The sequence below is a fragment of the Mus caroli genome, unplaced genomic scaffold (genome assembly GCF_978045245.1).
Source record: "Mus caroli unplaced genomic scaffold, Mus_caroli_1 scaffold_10, whole genome shotgun sequence".
In the NCBI taxonomy this organism is placed as follows: domain Eukaryota; kingdom Metazoa; phylum Chordata; class Mammalia; order Rodentia; family Muridae; genus Mus; species Mus caroli.
This window is the reverse complement of record NW_028227265.1, coordinates 116,439,611-116,463,574: the sequence shown is the minus strand read 5'-3', so window position 1 is coordinate 116,463,574 and position 23,964 is coordinate 116,439,611. Positions and strand designations below refer to the sequence as shown.

Below are 23,964 nucleotides of genomic sequence, written 5' to 3'. Positions count from 1 at the left end.
GGCTCTGTGCTCTGTTTGCTGTGGTGTGTTGTAAGAGGCAGGGGGTGGGGTGGGCTGTGTGTGACAATAGACAGAGATTAGGTAGGCTAGGTGAGCTCGCTCTGATGCTGGGGTCCTATTGTTGACTCAGACAGCAGGGTGCAAATGAGGGTGGGGCGTGCCTGGGCTGGCTAGGTTATAGAGAAAAAACACCCATTCCCTCGGGGTCGGGTGTGATGCCTTGCCCTTGTGGTCTGGGCAGTGCCCCTCAGACCCTCCCTGGGAGTCCTTTGAGGACATCAGCAGCTGCAGCTGCTCCCAGATAAAGGGTGACTGCACACCTTCTCAGAAGGCTGGAACGGAATGATCACTCCTTTGTTCCAGATTTCCACGGACATGCCGGCTAGCAAAGGAAAAACACGCCCAGAAACAGTGGCATGGCTTTGGTTTCCTCCTAGCAGGGGTACCTGGCAATGCCAGTTATCCCCAGAGCTGCCCATTTAATGCCAGAGCCTAGGAACAGCGGGATATGGGACTAGATGGCCATGTCATTTGGACAGTGAACTCTGGCTGCTTCCCCGGGGGGACTTCTGTGGTCTCACTTAGAGCTGGCTCTGCCTCTGGGAGGGGTGTGTGTGTGAGATGCTCCCAGCTGCCTGGATCCCGGCCTCTTAGTGCCTCGGCACTAAGAACAAGGGCCCTGGGGAAGGGAACACAGTCATCCCAGGAAGAAAGAGAACAGGGGCTTGGCAGAAAGGCAGCAGCTTTGGGTCCCTCCATTATTTCCAAGAGAGGAAAGGCACTCCTTTTGAAGTATTTTGTCACTGTTACATTTCCTGGTGATATTTCTGCCAAGCATTGATGAATGACCCATAAAGGAATTTTTTTTTTTTTTTTGCAAATTTTAATGAATCAGCCCTCAGCTCTCTGACTACAAATAAATGTAGAGTAGCTGATTTTCCAGGGAGCCACTGGGGGACAGCGAGAGGCCATAGAGGCTTCACCAGCATGTCAGAAGCCAGTGGTCACACAGAACCACATTCCCTGCCTGCTTGTTTCTTAGCCGGGTGAAGTTCTCCATTCTTATGACTCCCCTTAAATTCTAGGTGCGTTCATGTTGCGCGCTGTAGCTTTAAGATCTCAGCCACTCTGAGGGCTTTCCTGGGGAAGCTTGGTGAGGCTAAGGTTGGGGTTTGTGTGTTGGCTTCCAGGAACCGTTAGTCAGATTTCTGCATAAACAGAAGCTAGTACGTGTGACAAATGCGACAACAGGCGTGTGCGTCCTCGGGCCATTTCTCTAAGTGGGCACTCCCCTATGGGCACCGGGAGCCATTTTCTGGGGCATCCAGTGCTCCTTAGGTTGCCTGGCACTCACTCAGTGGGGACAAGTGGTCCTGGAGCCCCGTGCCTGAGCCAGGGTGGGAGACCTGAGGTTATCACAGCTGGTGGAGCAGGGGAATGTCGTGTTTGGGCATACACACTCGGCTCACGCCTATATGTGATCCATGAGACCCACAGGTATGTGTGACTCCACCAGCCCCACCCCAGTACCACCCCGTCACTCACTGAGTCTGTCTGTCTGTCTCTCTCTCTCTCTGCCACACTTTGGTGGCTCTTCCTGGCTACATTGATTTTGCTCATCATTTCTGAGCCCCCACCAGCCACCCTGTGCTCTCAGCTGGCCCTGTGTGTGCTCATGGTCGTGTGGTGTGGTGCGGGGCCAGGTCTTGCCCTCTGCCTTGGTGAAGTTCTTTCATGGGTTGTCTCTGTTTCATGAGTATCTCTGGTGAAGGCTGATGTAATTGTTTGTTTTTAGATTTGCACCAACCTTGGGACTTAATGGGAGGTAAAAGTCCCTCTGTGCAGTTTAGGGGAGGAACACAGGACCCATCTCATCCCAGGAGGCTCTTAGCACCAGGTCATGGAGAACCCAGTGTCCCTGGGAACAAAACATTGTTCTCTGCCTGGGGAGCAGGGGCTTGTGTCTTGGGATTCTCTGCATTGCCCTCTCAGAGCTGTAACTAAGAGATTCTGTGTACAAGTCATTATTTTAGAATGGGTAGGAAGGGAACAAAGCACTCGCTTGCCTGCCTGTCACTCACCCTCAGTCTTGGGCTAGCCTGGGCTGCTCCTGCCTGCATCAGCACTGAAGACTCACTGTGTGGGTAACAGGGCATAGTTAGTCCCTGAGGTGCCATGTACACTCGTGTCTGGCCCCTGTTGTGCTATAGATCTACCCCACCACTCTTTCCAGGTCATACCTCACCATGCCAGGCCCAGGCTGGTTGTGCCTTCAAAGATATGTTCCAAGACTCATTGCTTTTCCTGTTCTGAGCCCAGAGGGGAGTGTGGCCATACGGACTGGTGTGTTTGAAAACTCAATATCTGGAAACTAGCTCTTTCTGGGGCACTATACCAGGGATGGGTAGGGGCAGGATGCAGGGACTGGAGCATTGTCCCTCTAGCAATAAGTAGCCCTGCCACTTGTAGGCACCTCTTATGGCTGGGTTGTGGGCTTGGTTCTGGAGCACTGACAATATGGTAGGAGCCATTTGGAGGATGGTCATACCCCTGATGCCCACTGGCTCTGTGTCTCATGCCAACAGATCCCCACTGGTCCTCTTGGGCCATCTCACCAGGGATATACAGAAAAGGTCAGAGTGTCCCAAGATCCAGCAGGAACCTGACACTGTCACTGCCCGGGCTCTCCTTCATCTCTGGCATCCTGGAGGGGAAGTACAAAGAGAAACTGGTAGAGTGTAAGTGTCACCACCTTGTGGTGACCTTGGTCAAGGGCACAATCTAGGTGACCCCTCTCCTTAGCCTCCTGTGCACCCACCCATCTTCCGGCCCACATCCTGCCTCCAGGGAGCCCCTGAGATTGGAGCTCAACTGCAGCTAGTACTCTGGTGCTTTTAGACTTGGTCCTTACCAGTGCCAGTGGGCCAAGGGCAAGGTGGTCCTGTGTACCTGCCATGTCCTCATAAAGCCAGGGCTCTGATGTCAGCAGGGTCAGCACTGCCCACAGGCTGTGCTCGCCAGATGGCGGCCTCCAGCCTGCAAGGTGAGAATTCTCATCCTTCTTTTGTATGAGGAGGCTAAAAAGGAAGAGCAGACTGCCCAGGGCCATAGCTCAGCTGTGCATGGTGGGCAAGGCTGGTACCTAGAATGTATCCCTCCCTCCTATAGGCTGGCTCAGTGTCTGCTGCTCTGTGTCTGGGCCTTCTGAGTCAACAGTTCATAGTGGCGATGAAACCAGGGTCCCAAGGTCAGACATTGAGCATCAGCAGCAGACACCTAGACTCCGTGTTTGTGGCTGTCCCTTTCTAGGCCGCCACAGAGGCTTTGTGGAGAGGTGGGAAGTCATGGCCACTGATGGGAAGACAGAGTAGCATGAGCCTCACAGAAAACACACTAACTAGACCTACTATGTGATCCAGCAGTGTCCGCCACCCACAGGCCCTCACCTGCATTCCCTGTTCACTGAGATGCCACAGCAGCCAAGGAAGTCGGCCTTGGTGTCATCAGTGACAGTCAGAGGCGTAGTTCATAGACGCAGGGATACAACTTAGCCATAAAAAGATATCCTGCCATTTCAGCAGCCTAGAAGGAATAGAGGGCCCTGTGAAACGTGAAGTACGCCAGGCAGAGAACTGAGTGCTGTGTGCCCTCACTCCTTCTGTGTGGGCCCTGAAAGGCTGCATCTCTGGAAAGGAGAGAGAGGAGGAGAGGGCAGAGTCCTCTGGTAACCCTCCAGCATGACTGACAGAGCAGAGCCTTGCAGGTGAGCGGTCCTGTGCAAGAGAGAGAGGCTCGGCCGAGGTATGCTCTCTGAAGACCCATGCCTCAGTGAGGATGTAGCCACCCCAACTTCTCCAACATCGCAGCCAGTCAGTGGCCCCCAGATACTGAGTCAGGCCTGTTTATGCTCTAAAACTTAACAAGAGTGCTGAGGAGGGTGCTGGGGAGCTGAGGAGAGCTGGTTACATAGAGCTGGGGTTGGTAGTTCAACGGATACAGAGTCTGTTACCTAGAAAGCCCGTCTGAAGCACTGCATGGCAAGGCCAGTTCATCCCACACTGGTGGATATTTTCTGAGTGAGTCTGAACTCTACCAACCAGGCAGAGACACATGCAGCAGAGGCAATGGAGTGGCGGTGGAAACGATCTAACGGCATGAGCGAACATCAGGTCGTACACGTCAGCCACACCAGGTGTCAGTTTGCCCGTATACCTTAGTGAAGCTGGGGTAGACACCATGGGTCACCAGAGATTGCCAAGTGAAGGATGCCCTTAGGGTCTGCCCAGTGAGTAGAGCCAAGCCCTGGGTTGTGGGATCAAAGGCTGCTCACTCCCCTATGGGGCTGCTGTCTCTGACACTCCTGTGCCACCAGAATCCCTGTGTTTCTCTCGAGCTGCTCATGGTCCGTGCTCAGCTTTTAATGATTTGTGTCTGAACTGGAGATGCATTTCGTGGTCATGTAACCTCGCTTCATGAGTCAGTAGCCATCCACAGTGTCTGCACAAGGGACACCTGACACAGGTGAGCAGAAACAGGTTCCCTCATCCCCCACCCTCCAGTGATCCCAGGTCAGGCTGGCATGGAGATCAGGGGTCCTGAGTTGTTGTTTGACACGTTCCTGTCCTGATAAACCATGGTGTGGTCATCAGAGCCCCAGCAGGCTCCCTGGCCTCCAGCTGTCCTGAGATGAGGCAGCTGAGGCATCTCCCCCTCCCCAGCAGGGTGGGGCCGGCCAGAATGTGCACTCAGCTGCCATCGGGGCCACATGGGCTTTAAGAGGCCAGAGGGAAGAAAGTGCTGGACGCACAGGGAAGAAGGGCAGACTGAATCAGAGATGGAGAAGCAGCATGTCACAGGCTCCACTCGGAACCCAGGGTGGCCCGTAAGCACAAAGACCCTTAGTCTACACCATATGCAGGATTCATCCAGACAGCTCATCTGCTCACCGTCATCCTCGTCAACCGCCTCTTGTTCAGTGAACATCCCGAGCAACTGGGCCCAAAGCCTTCCCAGAACCCAGATCCTCGGGGTTGACCCTGATCTACAGTAGGGAGCAGAGGCAATGGAAGCTGGGGAGGGCAAGGGCCGGATACCTGCCCCTCCCCCACAACATGCCCCTCCCCCAAGACCTGTCAGAGTAACTTCAGGTGTCTCAGACCTGCGCCTCACCTCAGCTTCTGCACCATCACGGTTAGACTCTCAGACACTTTGTGTTCTTAAAACTTAATGAGAACTGCAAAGAGCTTGATGCCAAATGTTTATAGTAAAAATTTGCCAGAGATTTAAAAATACTAACTTCAACAACAACAACAAACAAAACAAACAAACAAAAACCAAAAAAAAAAAAAAAAACCCAAACCATTGTGGTGACTAAGGTGTTTCTCAGTGAAGATAATCTGTCTGCCTGGAATGAGCTCTGTGGGAAGAGGCCTGGGTTCCATCTTGTTCTGATATCCCTGACTTATGGCCATACATAGTGCCCCACCATTTCTGAGCACAGACACAGCAAGCTCAGAGAAGAATGGGGACACCACTATGAAAACAGTTTGAGTCCCAGATCTCTGAAGAGCCCTTGACTATCATGAAATGTTTTTTCTTAACAAAACAAGGACAAACATCAATGGTGACAGAACCTTGCTGTCTGGACCCTGCTTCCTAGGACAGTGCACACGGCCTTGTCTCCCTCCAGTACTGAAGAAAATGATTCTTCAAAGCCACCTTTGGGCCACCTGTGCTCTGATTCTGGGAGAGGCTGCAGGTACCCAGCTGTCAGGCCCTGTGACAGACACCTAACCCTCTGGTACTCAAGGACCAGGAACATCAGGATGCCAGTTCCACAGCAGAGGCTCTCACAGGCCTGAGGCTCATTCTTCTCCCTATGAGAACCTTGAACACGTCTGACTTCTGGCCTTTGAGGATGACCCCAGGCATCCTTTCCGTGTCTCTGCCTCACCGGTTCCCACTGATGAGAAAAGTCTGGGGTCAGTGGGTTGAAGTGGGGTCAGTGGACTGGTCCCATAAAAGTAGAGATGATCTCTTCCAGAGCTTGGAGGTAACCTCCTCCTCAAAGGGCATGCGCCAAGCCCAGGCCTCTCCACGAGCCTCTCACAAACGGTGCTATTCAACTCCACTCTACCTAGTGAATGGCTACTGCACAAGGCTGCATGGAGCACCATGCCTTGGGGACACCACCTACTATGCCTTCTGGTAATTTGAGGTGATCATGTGCCATCAGGAGGTTGAAGTTGAACCGACTTCCAGGCCACTCTCCTGCTGTGGAGAAGTCTGTGGAGCATTTCAAGAAAAGGCCTACTCTGCTGCCTGGTGGTTTGGAGGGTGCCACAGTGCCTTCACAACCTGAGTATCAGTCTGCATCTTCCCAGGGGCCGCAGGTCACAGCCCAGGAGCCACGCATGAACATGGGCAGGCTGGGCGAGCCAGCCATAGTGACCGACTTTCCAGGATCTTCCCTGGCCCTAGGTCTGCCTGTCTGTCTTGTGGCTGTTGAAGGTGAGCTCCGGGTACACCTTCCCCACTTCAGCAGGGGTGTTGGTCTCTCAGTGAGGTCAGAGTCACTGACCCCACCTCCAGATGCGTACACAGCCAATGCGTTGTGAAGGAAACTCCCACCACTCTGTGCAACCGCAGCTGGTTGTGTGACTCTGGGCCTGTATCACAGGGGCAGTGCACTTCCATCTTTGCAGAATGCCCTTCCCTGACTCAGGATCACTGGGTCTGGACTGAGTGCCTGCAGCTTCTCTCTTCAAACCCAGCCTTGATTTCCCGTGGGCTATCATTTTTTTCCAAAATCAGATCTCAGTCTGTTGTTCTATCTCCTGGCTTTTCCTCTGTGTCATACAAGCAGACGATGCTATGAGGCCAAGGTTGTTGGAGAATGAATCCCAGGGGCAGTCTATAGAATCGGCACTTGGCCATCAGGCTCTGTAGGAACTGTGTTATCTGATTCAAATAGGTAAACATAGCCCAAACCTCAAGTCCAGCCCCCGGCACCCATTAAAAGGGGTCAGTAGCCACGGTACCATGGGCACTGGAGAGATGGCAGATGGCCGTAAGTTGAGCCCTGGCCACAGTCTTGCCCTAAAGTTGGGTGGTGGCTGTAAGGATGGAGGTCAGCACTGGGGACACGTGTGCCATGGGGGAGGGGTTGGGAGGTAAAGTGGGGTCAGGATCTACAGGGACCAGCTGGAAAGTGACTTCAAGCCAAACTGTGCGTGAGCTTAGGAGCCAGGACAGAAACCCCATCTCCAGGGCTGTGAATGTGATCCACTGAGTGGCTTGCTGCACACAGAAAGGGGAACCATCATTTCCTTGAAGGGTCAAGGGGGTGTGGGGGCTCCTCTTAGCCTCGCCCAGGCATGACAGAAGCGGCAGTGTGACAGCCATCACAACTGTCACAGGGCGTTCAACAAGTGCAGCGTTTGAGGCTTGGTGACAACTTGAAAGTGCAGCAGCTGGCGTGGGCTCAGGCACATGGGAGTGGCAGCGTCCAGTTTCAGGACCCAGCCTCTCCCTCCCTGGCTCTCAGCACCAGGCTCCCTCTGGTCATTCCCAACCCAGGGCCCATCTGTGAATCACTGGTTATAGAAGGACCTACAGAGACTGAAGGGGACCGAGACACCCTTTGGGAGACAGAGGCCCATCCCACATGTGTAGTACAGTAGCATGCCCCCCAGGGTGAGTCTATCCAACAGTACTTCCTGTATTCAAAGACCATTTAAGCAAAATATTGAGAAAGCTGTTAACATTATCAGAACTGTCTTTCTGATCTTGACACCCCTCAACTGACGCCTCTCTTCCATTTGTGCCTAAATCACTCTTTGGCATTGTCTCAGTTAGGGTTTCTGTTGCTGTGATGAAGCACTATGGCCTTAAGCAACTCAAGGAGGAAAGGGTTTATTCCACTTCCCCCTTCTTAGACCATCACCAGGGCAGGCAGGGGCCTGGAGGCAGGAGCGGATGCAGAGGCCACGCAAGAGTGCTGTTAACTGGATTTCTGCTCATGGCTTGCTCAGCCTGCTTTTTTATAGAGCTCAGACCCACCAGGCCAGGGTGGCCACACCTACAGGCTAGAATCATCTTCCAAAATGACCCTAGCTTGTGTGAAGTTGACATAAAATTAGCCAGGATAAATATGTGTGCCACAGTGAACCTGGGGCATGTGTGACCAAGGCACATCCTCTCTTTGTGGCAGCTGCAACCGTGCTCCCATCTATCTGTAAACTTGAGTCGCCCTGAGCTACAGGCATGAGCAGCACTGTGGGTGTCATCCTCCCAATAGATGCAGACCCAGAAACCACCTGGGAGAGACCAGCGGAGTAGGCAGTGCTCCAAGGGGCCTGGAGAGCTGGGTGGTCCTGGACATGGACCAGGGCAGAAGCAGGTGTTCCTGTCAGTAATGGTTAAATGTCCACCATCCACCAGATGTGCAGGTCACCCTGAAGGGAGAGACCTTGCTTGTCCTGACATTTTAGAGATTGCCTCTGAGAGCAAGCAATCTACCAAGGTCACTTAGCCCCTGCTGGCCAAACCCAGAGCCCATACCCAGAACGCTTGGCTCCTCTTGATCAGGTCAGCAGCCAGCCTCACAGTCAGTCTCAGGGTCCCAAAGTGAGGCTTGGCTGGGAATGCAACCTCATGATAACGTGATTCCTGACGATGTTAGGCGTAAACAAGCTTTCACTGTGCTTTGTATGAGAACAACGTGGAGGATGTGTTGGGCTGAAAGACTGGACTCCTCTAAGGACACATCCTACCTGTCTGCCCTTCCTGGTTTCCTCAGCCATGGTATGAAGTGAAGCCTCACATCCCAGCCCCCATGCCCCATCCTCCACATCCTGTATCCTAGGCCCCACATGCCATGCCCTCGGCCCATACCCTCTACCCTATCCCTGCACCCCATCCACGTCTGTCTTTGCAGCTGCAGTTCACAGCTTGGAGACAGCTGCCCTGGTTATTAGACATCTGCCTTTCTGCCTGAGGTAAAGAGCTGATCAAAGATACAAACCTCACAGAATAGCCACATACTTCCTTTGCAGATTGTAAAGCTGTTTCTCCATCTGTTGACTCAAAGACAAAGGGTTCATGGGAGAATCAGTTGTTCAGGTCGCTAAGCTGTGGATGTTGCCCCTGAACGGGTCATGGAGAGGCCCCAAGGTGCTGCTTCGCTCCAAGGGCCTCTTGTCCAGCCCTCTCTGCACCAGAAACTGACACCCTTAGCTTTTACTTCTAAACCCTGCAGTTGGGTCTTCACCTCGGAGCTTCGAGCCAGCCAGCTTCTCCGTCTATCCTTCATTGAAATTGACCCCGCAGTCACGTGATCCTGCAGTCACATAGGCATCACCATGTGACTTCAGGCAAGTTGTCTTACTCGTTCAAGGCATAGGCTTGCCTCCTCCTAAGTGGCCATGATGGTTAAATTCATTAGTAACAAGAAAGCACTCGCTGCTGTTGCTACTTCAATGAACAGTTTCCTCTGTGAGCCAAATGAAGTGTAATTTAATTGCTCGGGACCCTGCAGCTCCAACCTCCCCACAGTTCTCTTGTGTTTTTCACTGTGGGAATGAGCCTCTGCAGACTTCAGTAAACAATGGTGGATGAGAAATCCTGGTAGATGAGAAAGGGGTGGCTCTCTAAGGGGTGGCTCTATACTTGGGTAGGTAGATAGTGGTAGCTAGGAGAGCTGTCTGCTTCCTGCCTGTGAAGGCTGTCCTGAACAGCACTGGCCCCCAACACTGTGACACTTTAGGTAGCTTTTAGGTACCCCAATTCTGAGGCCAAAGAGTTAGGGATGGGAAATGTTGTCACCCAAAGACTTCCCAGGCTTCTCCGTTTATGACTGGCGTGGGATGGGACTGGTGTGGGATGGGACTGGCGTGGGATGTTTATCTTTCTCAAGAGCATGGCAAAGAGCTGTGTGGGACAGGCAGAGGTGACATTCTATGAACCTGACCCTAGAGATGTCACAGTGGAGAGCTGGCAGCAGAGGTCAGGTGCTGCAAACGCTCATGTAGCAAGGCAGCTGCTGGTCATGGCTGCTGGCTCCATCCAGCTGTGTGGTCCACTTGAGAATGAACAATGTCTCCTATGAGAACAAAGCAGATTGCCCAGCAAACTTCCTGGGTGCTGTGTTCCTTTAAGGAGTGGTTGCAGGCTTGGAAACCACCGTGCGTAGTGACACCCACACTCCAGGGTGTGAATGCTTGGGCAGGTGTTTGCCTGTACACCAGTACAGCCCTTGGGAAGGTGAGAGTTTAACTCCTGACCTTCCACCACAGGGTTCCACCTAGTGGAAATGGCCTATATATTCATTCGAAGCAGGTGGATTCCCCGCCTTCAACTGATGCTCTTCCAAGTGGTTCCCACACACTGACGTGAAAACCGTAGGCTGGTATTGCACATACCTGGAAGAGGCGGGCCAGGGAGGACACCCTAGGTGCCATAATTACATACAGTCTTCCTCTGTGCCGGTCTGTAAGTGTGTCACCTGTGTGGTTGTGAGAAGCCCTCTGTGGCATGTGAGCATTGATGGCTTCTAGCCCTCACTGGCTCTCTGCTTTCCCCATCGACCCTTACCTTCCATCTCTATTACGAGCCTTGATTTAAAGCTTTTGGGAACTTATTTTCTAAGATTAAGGGACAAGGATGGTTAGTGACAAGGGAATTCAGTTGCCATGGGTGGGTGGGTGGGAAATATTTTTAAAATAATAATAATAATAACGAAACCCCTGGGATTTAAAAATGTTAAGAGTTCTGTCAGTTCTAGTCAGTAGCTCTTAGCATGTGTCATGGGTTCACCCTCAGTCCCAGCATGTAACTGCAATGCTGGCCTGGCATCTTGTCACTTTCTTCCCTGACCTGCCATCCTAGGGATGCAGCTGGTCTGAAGCCTGTCACTTCGAACATCACTTTGCAGAATTTGAATCTTATTCTGCCTAGCTGCCTGACTGCCTTCCTCGTGTCCCCTCTCTATGAATAGGACCACATCTGTGGTTAGAGGCCTCTCCAAGGGACACCACGGCAGGGCTCATCTCCCACCAGATGACTGCTGATGTCATCCCATTTGACCTTCAACCCTGGACTTTGAAAAGAAGCATTATGTTTGATTGACAGTGAGCAAAAGCACATGGGGATGGGCTTTTGTCCGGTCTAAATAAAAGGAGATAATTAGCAAATAGCAGACTTTACTGAGTGACCCTAAGACCTGCTCTCCCAGAGGCCAGGGTTTCCTTGAAGGAAACCAGGATCCTGGTCAGTCATCAGCCAAGCAGAGACCAGCTTTCCATCCATTCCCACAGCCCCCCTACTTCCCGGCAGCCCCCTCCCCTGCACAGTGCGACCTCCAGGGCCAGGTCTCTGACCCACCTTGCTCTAAGGCATCTCTGCTCCTTGCTCATTGTCACATTCTCCAGCCTTGAGTAGCCAAGTTAGGGGTCAGAATGCCCCTCAGGTAGGTGGAGGGGCAGGAGATGCTGTGTAGGAATCTCGCCACCTGTTTCCCTGGGTGAAGCTACTGAACTGAAGCGAGAGCTCGAGTTAATTTGTGAGGACTTTTATCATCTAATTCTTTAGAGCAAAAGTTACCTAGAGGGCAAAGAGCAGCCCTGCCTATGTGGACTCCAATACCCCAGCAGACTGTTTTGTATGGATAAAAATCAGCAGCTGAGGGCCCTTCGAGATTCAGTCCAAATTTATCTGGGCTAAGATGGGCAGCCTTGTGTGGGGTGATGGTCACTTCTCCTCTAGAAAGACTATACTAGGCACCCCACCCAGATTGCACTTCAAGAGCTTGGATTCTGCCTTCTTTCCTTACTTCCTACATCCTGACACAGGAGCCCAGGGGGAACAGTACTGTGAAGTTGGGGAGGGTTAAACTCAGGCTGTCTATGGTCCTTGTGTCCTGGAGCCCCGCCTAACTGCTCCTCCGACTCTGGCAGGGTCATGGCTGGGGTCCCTCAGTGTGGGGTGTTGTCTGTGCCTCCTTGTGCTCACACAGAGGAGCTCTGTGAAAGCTGACCTACCCTGACCTTTGACCACTAAGAGAGGGGGTGACCTGCTTCCTGCCCAGGGCACCTTCCAGGACTCTGCCTCCTGTGGACCTGTCTTAGCAACACAATTCCCTATACTCTCCTTACGTCCGGTCTACAAATCATCCTGGGCGAGAAGACTGAGAAAGCCTGTATCAGGGCACACAGGCATCCAGGTTTCTTCAGCTGCAGAAACATCAGAAAGAACAAAAGATTATAATTCAGGGGGAAATGGAACCAGCCTGCTGAGCTCTGGGACAGCATAGACCAACCTCTCCAGTGTTGGCTGGGCAGCGTTTGTGGACACTTGGAGTGTCCTTACAGACTGGCCTGGCTGGTGGTCATGCATCACACACACACACACACACACACACACACACACACACACACACGCATGCACACACTATTTAATATTTTACCTTGTGTGCATGTTTGGGTGTGTGTACATGTATGTGTGAATACATGTGCACATCTGTACACACACCTGTGGGGACCAGTGGACCTCAGCTGGGGTTCCTCAGGTGCCATCAACCCCTGGTTGTTTTGAGGCAGTCTCTCATTAGCCTGGAACTTGCCAAGTAGGTCAGCCTGGCTGGCCAGTAAGGCCCATGGACCTGTCTGTCTCTGCCTCCCAGTGTTAGGATTGCAAGGGCATAGCAACATTCCTGCCTTGTTTTACATGAGTTCTGGAGATTGAACTCTGCTTCTTGTGGGTTTGTTTGTTTGTTTTTAAGGCAAGTAAGTACCTAACCTACTGACCTGTTGTCCCAGCCCAGATAAGTGTTCGTATGAGCTTGAAGGAGCTGAAGCCCAGGTTCTGTGGCCCCTGCAGCTATGGGTGGCGGGGGCATGTGGTAGCTCATGGAGTGAGGACTGAGGCCCTGCTCAGGCAGAGACAGAAAGATTTGAGAGGACCATTGGAACTCTGGCAGTTGGATTCCTCACAGAACGGGCTCCTCTCATGGCATGGCTGTGGTGACCCAGGGTGGACATTCCTCCTGTCTGAGGAACTCATGAATACTCTGAGGCCAGGTTCTGGGGAAAGGTGAACCAGGAGGCCCCTAGGTAACCCCCAAGTGGAACTCAGCCATGTGTCAACCCGTCCCTGTGTGTGGAAACAGCTCTGTCAGGTGGTCAAGGCATGAACAGAGCCTGTGAGGTAAGATGAGTCACAATCGTTGGAGCTTGTCCACCCAGGAAGGCAGTGCCATTTACAAACGTATGGAATCTAGTCTGAGGACCTTGTAGAAGTGTTTCCATCAAGGACTATGCTGCTGAGATTTTATTTCCTTGGGAATAGGTGCCGCCCAGAAGTTTAAAAGCCTAGGTCTATGGTCCTATGGTAGATGTCCCAGGGTTGTGGCAAAGTCCCAGGGCTGAACTCATCACTGGTTTTGGAGGGCCATTATGTGGCCCATTTTCAGCCCTGGAAAAATTGACAGCCCCCCAATTTCTCACACGTTCAGAAAGACTCTCAGCTCCCATTGTGTGTTTCTCTGTAAGTCCGAAGCAGGCTCAAGAGCAGCCTCCCGAGCCTCCCACCTTCTGTTCTCTCTAATGTCGCCTGAGAAGAGCAACAGGAAGAACCACCAGTCATGAGTGTCCCACGCACCACGCTATAAGTACTCAACCATTTCCCCAAGATTTAAAAATATATCAGTCTTACTAGGTGACTCTGGCCCTGCACTTCCCACAAAGCAGTTAGTGCTGCCAAGAAGTCTGAGTGATACTGGACTGCATGCTGAGCTCACAGTGAGGCCAGCCTGGTGTTTACAGTGTGATGAAGCAGTGGTTCCTTGCTTTCTCCTCGTGTGGCACTGCTGTGCTCCCCAAGGCTCGGACAGACACGATATTCCTGGCACCTCTTTGTCCCGTGACAGTGTGGGGTCCCTGTGTACTTGGCTTTACCAGCAGGCATTTGTGTCACCAAAGAGCAGGATTTGAGGTCAGTGCTGTACAGGTGACATCTGCTGCTGCCGTGGGAGCTTTCAGCTAACAGTGTCACCATGACCCACTTTCTCAGGCCTCTTGTGGCCTGGGTCTTCAGGGGCACAGCCTACCTTTGAAGGTACCTGTGGTCCATGGGAGTCACTGGTCTTGTGGACACAGAGTGTGCAGAACTCTCAGCACTGCCTTGACTTGTGGCAAGGACCACCACATTTCATCTGTTGGGCTGGCTTTCCCCTGAGACTCCTAGTGGTCTTTCCTGCCAATCCCATCCTGGGATTAGCTGGGGTGCTGCCTATCTGTGCCCATGTTACTGTACAGCTTACAGTGAACATCGGGGCAGAGCCATCAATCAGCATACAGCCAGGCCTCAGACCTGTTCCTGGCGCCTGCCTCAAAGGCATCAGGTGAATGGTAGGGTCACTACAGGCACGGGGCCCTGACTATCTGGGGATTTATGGTGACTTGAGGTCTGTGATGATGGCAGATGCCTCTGTTAGCCAGCCAGAAAGCCATCTATAGGCAGCAGGTGAGAGCCCTGAGGAGCCTGTGCCTCTGCCAAAGCAGGGAGGAGGAGGCAGCTTCCCTGTGAGTCAGGTCCTGCCCTCCTCCCTTGGCGCTTCCCCCCCCTCCCTCTTCCAGCACTTCCTCCCTCCATACTCCCCTTCTTCCCTTCTTCCCTCTTCCCTTCTCTGGCTCTTATACACATTTTAAAAATTGATGGTGGATCTCTCAGCATCTGTGCTGTGAGAAACAAAGCCTTGCTCTGCTGGTTGGAAACTGAAATACCCTTTTTTCCAGCCACGTGACCACAGCTCCCTAGGTGTTTGTAGCTCATCCCAGAGGCTCCCGAGGGCTGTTCCCAGAGCCCCGGCAGGTGTGAGGCCAGGGTCCCTCCCAGTGACAGTGTGTCTGTTCTCCCTGCAGATGAAATCATGCACCAGGACATTGTCCCGCTCTGTGCCGCCGACATCCAGGAGCAGTTGAAGAAGCGCTTTGCTTACCTGTCTGGTGAGTTCCGGAAGCCAGGGGTGAGGGGTACAGCCAGGGTGTGGCCAGTCACGGGGCTACACCCCGCTCTGCATCAGGGCTTCGCTGCCCTTTGCAATGTACCTGGCCATGAGGAGGAGGTGGCAGGGTCATGTCAGCACCCTTAGTTCTGTTCTGTTGTCCACACTGCAGTGTCCCAGATCAGGTGCATTGTTGAGAAAAGAGACTTATTTAGCTCACGGCTGTGAAGGTCCAAGGCCGAGGGATGCATCTAAGGGTGATCTTCTTGCTGGCAAAATCCAAGGCCGTGCAAGTTATCCCTACAGTGAAAAGCAGGGTACACATGAGTGTGTGCAAACATGTTTGTGTGTGTGTGTCCTCAAGTCTCTCTTTATAAAGCCACTAGGACTCAATCAAGGGCCACCTGCCTGATGAACACTAATCACTTCCCCAAGGCCTCCCTGTGTGGGCCACAGATTATTTCTGCCTCGAAGAGCCTCCCAGAGTAAGCTCGAGCACAGGAAGACTCAAGAGATGCCCAAGTTCCAGCCATGGCACTCGGGCTACTGTGGGCCTGGCAGGGTCTGGAGATGGGTGAAGTGGGTGCACCTGACCTAGGATTCCGGGAACTTGGCCCTTCCATGAGTGGGTGGCTGCCAGTCCCACTGACGTCGGTGTCGCCTGTGATCACGGCTATGGGATATCTCACCTGGCACCTTGCTTGGTACTGTTCTTGCCACTTGTCAAGCTCTGCCTCAGAAGCAATGGCCTTGAGCCTGACCAAGCTGAAGGCCGAGGGTCACAGCTGTCCCACCTTGCCACGGGTGGTGTGTGTCCAGCCTTGTGACGACACTCACGTGCTGAGCCTAGACGTGTCTATTTTTCAAGACTGATTCAAGAAAAGGCCATGTGTGAGCCTTGTTCCAGATCTCAGGTCAGCCTAGAACACCCCCATCACTTAGCGCCATAGGGAGAAACTCGATCCATATCTGTGACTCCAGGAGCATCCCAACCCCTGGGGTCTTCCCTGATCTCCATTGGCCAGGCCTGTGGTCAAGATACAACTTGCTCCTGTCACTTAGATTCCAGGGAACTTTGAGATGTTAGACAGGAGAAGGGTTGAAATAGTCTGTAGGGAGTATATCACTGACTTAGGAAGAGCCTAGCCATATGAGGTTAGCAGGAAAGTGGAACCTCTTGAGATGTTCTGCTGGTGAGGCAGTCATTGCACTGGGAAAGGTCTCTGAGAGGATAGTAGAATCACCCTGGAAGGGCAAGTCCAGAGAAAGCTTGTTAAAGGGCCACAGTGTCTGCCTCCCCTCCTCAACTTCTCCCCACCTGTCACCCAGCAAGACTCCAGGCTTAGATATATGGATGCCCCAGCCTTGGGTCCCTGGCGTTGACCTTAAATATGAGCTGCCCATATGTCCCTCTATGGGGGCCTAGGCAACTTGAGAGTAAGATTCTGGGAGCCCCATTGCATGTTCACCTCCCCACAGTCTAACATCAGCCTAGGAGCTCCCAGCTACTTAGTAGATGAAGTGAAGGTCAGGTCTCCATCAACTAAGGTCTCTGGCTAAACTTTGGCCTCATCTGCTGAGGCTGCAGAGACTTGCTTCACTTGTCTGGGAGTCCGAGATTCTCTGTCCAACTGCAGAGGTGTGCAGAGGTGAGGGGTGAGGGTGAGCATCTTGGGCCTAGGAGTTGACAGCAGCTCCTGCTGGTGTCCAGCAGAACCAGGAGGGGCTGCACTGCTCTGTAACCCCAGAGGCCTGAAAGAGGTGCCAACTCATGTGCGACACAGCCCACAGACAGTCCTCAGCCTCTGAGACTTGGAGGGCCTGCAGAGCAGCTGTGAGCTGGTAAATGGAGGTGTTCTTTGTGCCCAAGTGTGTGAGCACCTGCTATGAAATGTTCAAATGTGTGAAACTTGAATGTCTAGCACTATTCTACGAACCAGACCATCTGTGTTTGTGTCACTGTTCATGGAGACACGCCTGAGACATTTCAGCAGGCATCTCCATCCTCTTGTTTCCACACTACAGTCACTCGGACACCCTGGTGCCTTACCTAAGGATCTTCCTTGGACAACCCCCTGTTCTCCTTGCCTGTCCATTTCCATCCTCTGGAAGGCACAGCTTCATACTTACAGCCAACTCTGACCTGCCCTCCAGTCTACTACACAGTTAAGGGGTTTCACGAATACAATAAGATAAATCACTGTCAGCTAAGAGCTTCAGGGCTGAATGATGCAGGATTGCATACTCTACTCTCTCCTCTGCTGTAGATAGAATTTGGGTTGGCAGAGTACTCGTTTTTAGCCATAAATCCACATTCTTACCAACCAGGCCTTTCCCTTGACCCCATGATGTGGCCATTCCTCACGACACTCAGCAAGCACTGTTGAGATGAAAATGCATTAGTCAGAGACATTCGCCTCATACCCAGCACCCCTCGTCTGGGCAGGACTGCTCCTCCAACCCCGGCTGAATGCAGAGATGGAAGGCCCACTGTACTTGGCAGAGCAGCCACATCACCGACCGATAGATTCTGGGGCCCCACGGGCCTCATGGCCTTCCCCTCAGCTGGTGCCTCCATTTGCCAGTGTTTGCAGCCCTGTGTCCCCCATGGCAGCTTTAATGGCAAAATTACAGCTGGTCTGAAGTTCTCTCCAAAATGAGGCTACCCCATACCCTGTGGAGTGTCCCGGGGACCTAAAACACCCTCTTCACTGAATGGCTGAGTTCGAGGGGCAGGTGCCGCAGACCTTCAGACCTTCACCTGCTCCTGACTCTACAGTCAGCCTGGGGCAGTCTCTGCTCCTGAGAATCACCCTGGAGAGAAGCTGAAGTGGGCAGCTGCCTGGGAGCTCCAAGTGACCAGAGAACATCAGATGGCAGTGACCAACACAACTGCTGGAAGCTGAGAGGCAGCCACACCCACCGGCTTCTGGATAGCTCTTCAGGGGTCCACAGCCATGTGGTATCTCAGATACCCGGGAACTGCTTTGGCTTGAATGTGTGTGTCCCCCCACATCCACATGTTGAGGCCCAACCCCTCGTGAGGTGGTGTCAGGAGACCCGCTCCATGATATAATGATGTATCAAGCAGGGACAACCTTGCACCAAGTCCTGAGGCTGCCGATGCCCTGACCCAAGACTTCCAGCCCACAAAGCTGCGAGAAGGAACTTCTGTTGTTTATAATCTACAAGCTGATGGTGTTTTGTTTTAACACACCAAAGAGACAAAAGCCCTAACAATCCCCGTGAGACTATTAAAGCAGTATGTTTTGTACTTACAAAGGCTTTATATCAATTTTGGATCCCCTGATGTTTTTAAATGAATATCCAGATTCAGAGGGATACCTTCTGATACCATCATCCTTTTGTGAAATTTTATTTATTTTTTTTTGAAATTTTATGTCTTTATAATAGTTTTGTATATAATATAATTCCACCACTATCCCCCTCCCCTCCCCCTCTGCCCCTTCCCATGCACTTCCCTCCTTCAGATTTCCTAAGTCTTTCTCAAATTCATGGCCTCTTTTTCTTGAGCTGTTGTTACAGATATACATGTGTGTGTGTGTGTGTGTGTGTGTGTGTGTTCCTAAATATATAAATGCAACCTCTCAGTCTGTCTAATGTTACATGTATGTATGTATGTATGTATGTATATGATCTCAAGGGTGACTGCTTGGTACTAGATAGTCAGGTGGGGGCGCTGTCCTGGAGAAGACCATTCCTCCAGCTCTCAGCAGCCCCTAGTGCTCTGTCTAAGATTGAGGCTCCGTGCTCTCCCTGCTTCACGTTAGCGTGTCCTTGGTGTCATCACTGTTCGGGCCTTGCTTAAGCAGCCATGTTGATGAGACTTCATGAGTGTAGTCTTTTTGACATTTCTAGGAGACACGGTATCACAAAAAAATCCCTGTTTTTCTGGGATTACCCTCTTTCCTCCCCCTTTGGCAGTGATGCCTGGCCTTGAGTAAGGAATTGTGTTGTAGGTGTGTCAGTTGGGACTGGGCTCCACACTATCTCTGCTCTCTGCGTTTTGCTCAGTTGTGGCCTTCTGTAATTCTCTCTGTCTGTTGCAAAGCGATGTTTCTTTGATGAAGGGTGAGAACTCTACTTGTCTAAGGATAAATATTTAGAATGTTTTTAGGAATTGCACTTGTTTAGTAAATGGTAGTTAAATGTTCTTCTCCAAGGTCCATGACTTTACTAACCCTAGGTTGTTGGCTAGTTTTTCAACACCAGCACGGTTTTCTTCTTGTTAAATGAGCCTAAGTCCAATTAGAGAGCTGCTGGTCACCCCAGGAGTGCATGCCACCACTGCACCCCTAAGTTTATGTATGGTGCCATGTTAGACCGTTATGGTTCATAGGCTCTCATCTGGGTGGAACTTCCCTTAGAAATTTACATTACACCTTCTGGTACCATGAATGCTAGTCTTCAGGGAGAAGCTCAGGTCACTTCCAGCTCAAGTCCCCTGGACTCCTGTGTCTAAAGAACATGGTGTCTCCATAGTGGGAACTTACCTTTCACCTAGGGGGCAGCCGACAGCAACAGCAATGGCTTACAGTGTTTTGGGAGTCTCTTGGACAACCCTGACCAACAGCTCAAAAGAGAGCTTTTCTTCTTCTTTCTCTCTCTCTCTCTTTCTTTCTTTCTTCCTTTCTTTTTTTTCTTTCTTTTTGTTGGTGCAGCAAACTTTATTGATGATATGCAAGAGAGTAGAGAGGGCTGCCTAGCCCCTCCTGTTTTTATGGGCATCTGGGATGGAAATTGTGAGGGAGATGCTCAGGGACCCCTCAGCAACTGAGGGCCTCTCCCTCTCCGTGTCCTTGCTGGGGTGGGTGGGCCAGGGTTTCTTACTCCTTGGAGCCATGTAGGCCATGAGATCTACCACCCTGTTGCTGTAGCCATAGTCATCATCATACCAGGAAGTGAGCTTTACAAAGTTGTCACTGATGCCAGCCCCAGCATCAAAGGTGGAGGAGTGGGAGTCGCTGCTGAAGTCACAGGAGACGACCTGGTCCTCACTGTAGCCCAGGATGCCCTTCAGTGGGCCCTTGGATGCCTGCAAAAGGGAGCTTTTCATGCCTAGTGTTGGTGTTTTGTTAACTCTGTGGCTCTCGTGGGGAGCATTGTCTGCCAGATGGGAAGAGTTCATTTAAGCTGTAAATGCACACACAGATGTGTACTATGTGCAGTTTCAGTTAAGTTGGTAGCACGTTTTCTTGTGGCTTTTCAGCCATCTCCTCCTCACTGCTATCTCTATCTCTGTCTCCCCCCACCCCCAGCTCCCCACCATTTTTCTCATTCCCTTCAGATCACTTGTACCCTGCCATTTCCTCTCTAGTGTTCTCCCACACCCACAGACCTGTGGATCTTTTCTGGTCTCAAGTTGACAACCCCTTCCATTTGATTATATTTGTCACATATGTGTGTATGTACACACACTTACATAAAGAGAACCTGCTGAGTCCGTTTCTGTTGGCTGTGTGCTATGGTTTCAAGGCTGGCAGCCCTGTGCTGGGCGACCAGTAAGGAGCTCATTCCTGGGGGAGGCCAACTCTCCTTCTCCCAGCAGCCATTACTGACCTGTGGTTCTTTGTCTGGGGCTGAGACCCCATGAAATCTCCCCTCCCTCGTTTTAGCATGCCCATTGGTATTGCTGTTGTTCTGGTCATGTTTATGCAGCCATTTCTAGGAAAAACTGTTTCACAGCAGAATTCCTAGCTTCCTAGCTCTTAAAATCCTTCCACCCCCACTTCCATGATGTTCCCTGAGCCATGGATGCAGGAAGTGTGATGTAAAAGAATCCACTAAGGGTTTGGCTCCCACAATCCTTTCATCTCTGCATGTGTGCAGCTGTGGTTTTCTGTGATGGTCCCCGTTTGCCACAAAGATAAGCTTCTTTGATGAGAGTTAATTGAAACACCCAGTGTGTCCAAGAAGTCCCTGTGGCTCTGTTGAAGACAGCTAGGATGCAGAGGTTCTGCTGACTCTCTGCCCCTTTTCCTCCTCAGGTGGGCGGGGACAGGACGGAAGCCCAGTCATCACCTTCCCTGACTACCCAGCCTTCAGCGAGATCCCGGACAAGGAGTTCCAGAATGTCATGACCTACCTCACCAGCATCCCCAGGTAGGGGCTACTGAAGCCAGAGCTGGTCTTGTGGTATGTTCTGCTTGATTGACCCAGGGTCCTGGGTCAGGGTGGAGCTTCATCCGGTAACAGATTCACAGCTCAGAGTCCACTGTTACAGGGCCTAGGCTCCCATGGACTACTTGGCACTGCAGTGGACCCAGCACTTAATCCCAAGTTCAAGTCCAGCATGAGCTACTAGTGAGACCTGTTTCAAGAAAATGAAATATAGTCACTTTTCTCTTTTAAAATGTCACTAGTCGCCGAGCAGTGGTGGCACACGCCTTTGATCCCAGCACTTGGGAGGCAGAAGCAGGCGGATTTCTGAGTTCAAGGCCAGCCTGGTCTACAGAGTGAGTTCCAGGACAGTCAGGGCTACACAGAGAAACCCTGTCTCAAAAAAACAAAACAAAACAAAAAACAAAACAAAACAAACAAAAAATGTCACTAGTCATTGTTCATTTTAGACTCAAAGATTCAAGGTGAATGAGTCTTTCCATCCCTGGGAGAGGTGCCACGTGGTCATGACTATGGAAGAAGCCACTCTGCAGCTGAGGCTCAGTTTATCCAAGAGCCTGGCTACCATTCTAATCTGGTCATCAGTTCCAAGGAAGTCCTCTGAGGTGGCTGCTGGAAATCAAGAGGGCAGAAGTAGCTACAGTCACTTCTGTGTTTCAATTAGTCACGATTCCCTGGAAGACCAGAACCCATGAATATATATTAAAGGAAGACTCATTCGATTGGTTTACATGTTGTAATCTAGCTAGTCCAATAATGGCTACCTCATGTTGGAGAGGCCCAGAACCTGATGACTGTTTGGGTCATGAGGCTGAATGTCTCAGCAGTCTCAGGCTGATCCTGAAGAACTGCAGGGTTCCTAGAGAGCTGCTTGTCCAGTGTCAGAGAGCTGAGGGAGAGGCTGGAGAAGTAGTCATATTTTATCTGAGACTCACTCAGACATCCAAGGAGAGGTGGTACTCTAAGACTGATGCCCAAAAGGCCTGGCTAGGAGTGGGTGAGGGTGGGCAGTAGGGCTGATGGATGGAATAGGGAAAGAGTTAAAACAGAGTACCTGTGTATGCCCAGAGGAGGATGAAGATCTACTGTACAAGGGATGTAGGATTGAGTCAGGAAGTAGAGGTGGGCCCAGGCTGGCCCTGTGGAGCATGGGACCACTAGGCCTGCAGGTATGTGATTATTGGGTATATGGTTCATGGGTTTCTAGGTCAATACTGTGCTGTCCCTGCTACCATGAATAGCCCGCCCCTCTCCTGTCCCTTCTGTGACTATCAGCTGTCCTGCCCCTCTGGCCTGTCCCAGCATGTTAGGACTCTGCTGAGGGCACTTTGAGTGATTGGAGCACACTTGACAGGATATAGGAGAGAAATGGAGGGCACACAGAGATAACCACCAGTTAGCTTACCCAGAAGACCACAGAGGCAGCTGACTGACAGAGATGGGAAGCATGCCTGTAGTAGAAACCCTAAGTGAGAGGGTGTGCTGCTGGCCCAGCGGAGAGGAAGGTGGAGCAGACAGCAGACTCTTCATCCTCACTGCCACGGTTCATTTCTTTCTCAAGGCTGAGCTAGTGCTAGCAAATCTCCATGGGAGATGCTGCGGAGCCTGCAGGGCACCTCTGAGTGTCAGTCATTCTGCGCTCACCCACAGGCCCCTCTTGTAGTTCTGGAGCCAGCCTCACCCACCCCGTACTAGACAAAGGTAATTTCCACACTACCCTGGACAGCTCCACGTCCTAGTAAGCCCACCAAAGGCCTCCTTCAGACATGCACACTCACCCATGTGCGTGTGTACATGCACACACACACATGTATTCTCACAGTCACACATAACACACATACAGGCTAACACACACAGTTAACCCATGCACTTATGCACGTATCCATGCTCATACTCACAAATGAACTCATATGTGCTCACATATATGTGTGGGTTCACACCTGTGCTCCGCACATGCGTGCACATCCCTGTGTGTTTCCAATGTGTTTTACATATGCATTCTTGTACACACCTGTTCATGCATGTGTGCTCATCCCATATACACATTACATACATATTCGCATCCATGTTTACATGCTTGCATTTACATGTTTATGCATGTACACATTCTACCACACGAGGAAGCAAGGCAAATCAGGTTAAGTTTCGAGTTCTAAGAACACTCAATGCCGGGCGTGGTGGCGCACGCCTTTAATCCCAGCACTCGGGAGGCAGAGGCAGGCCGATTTCTGAGTTCGAGGTTCGAGGCCAGCCTGGTCTACAAAGTGAGTTCCAGGACAGCCAGGGCTATACAGAGAAACCCTGTCTCAAAAAAACCAAAAAAAAAAAAAAAAAAAACACTCAAGGGAGCCAGGCGCAGTTCCTACTGCCAACTCAGCACTCAGGAGGCCGAGGCAGGAGGACCACGAGTTTGAGATCTGCCAGTTTACACAGGAAACCCCTGGGGCGGGGGAGAATAAATGAATATTGAAGAGAAGGAGAAATTCGTACCAGACTCCCCATCCCTGAAAACAGTTGGATCAGAAGAAAGACCCATCTCTGGTGGCCACAGCGTGGGTTCTCTGCTATAGCTACCACTGGCTCCTTGGGAGTTCTGCAGCCATGGTTTTTAGATACTTCTGTGGAGCCAGTATCCTGTGGCAAGGGTACACAAGGACCTGGGTGGGAAGGGGCTAGTGGAGGTCCCAGGTGCCTGTGCTTTTTGGAGCATGCTGAGCACTGACCACAGAGAAGCAGCCTTGCCTTGCCCTGTCAGCAGGCCCCCAAGCTGCTTGCTATACATCCTCCCCACATGACCTAGATTATGTTGCTAAGACACACTG

At 51.7% G+C, this 23,964-nt stretch overlaps 1 protein-coding gene across 16 annotated transcripts in view; it reads left to right on the top strand.

Annotated features, from left to right (window-relative positions):
* The window catches only part of Mcf2l (MCF.2 cell line derived transforming sequence like), a 145,812-nt gene that overhangs the window by 76,652 nt on the left and 45,196 nt on the right, over positions 1-23,964 (top strand). For all 16 annotated transcript variants that reach the window (XM_085844189.1, XM_085844186.1, XM_085844183.1 and 13 more), the window contains 2 exons: positions 14,919-15,002; positions 21,010-21,124. In XM_085844189.1, the coding sequence (XP_085700315.1) occupies positions 14,919-15,002; positions 21,010-21,124 (199 nt within the window). The remainder of the gene's footprint in view (positions 1-14,918; positions 15,003-21,009; positions 21,125-23,964) is intronic.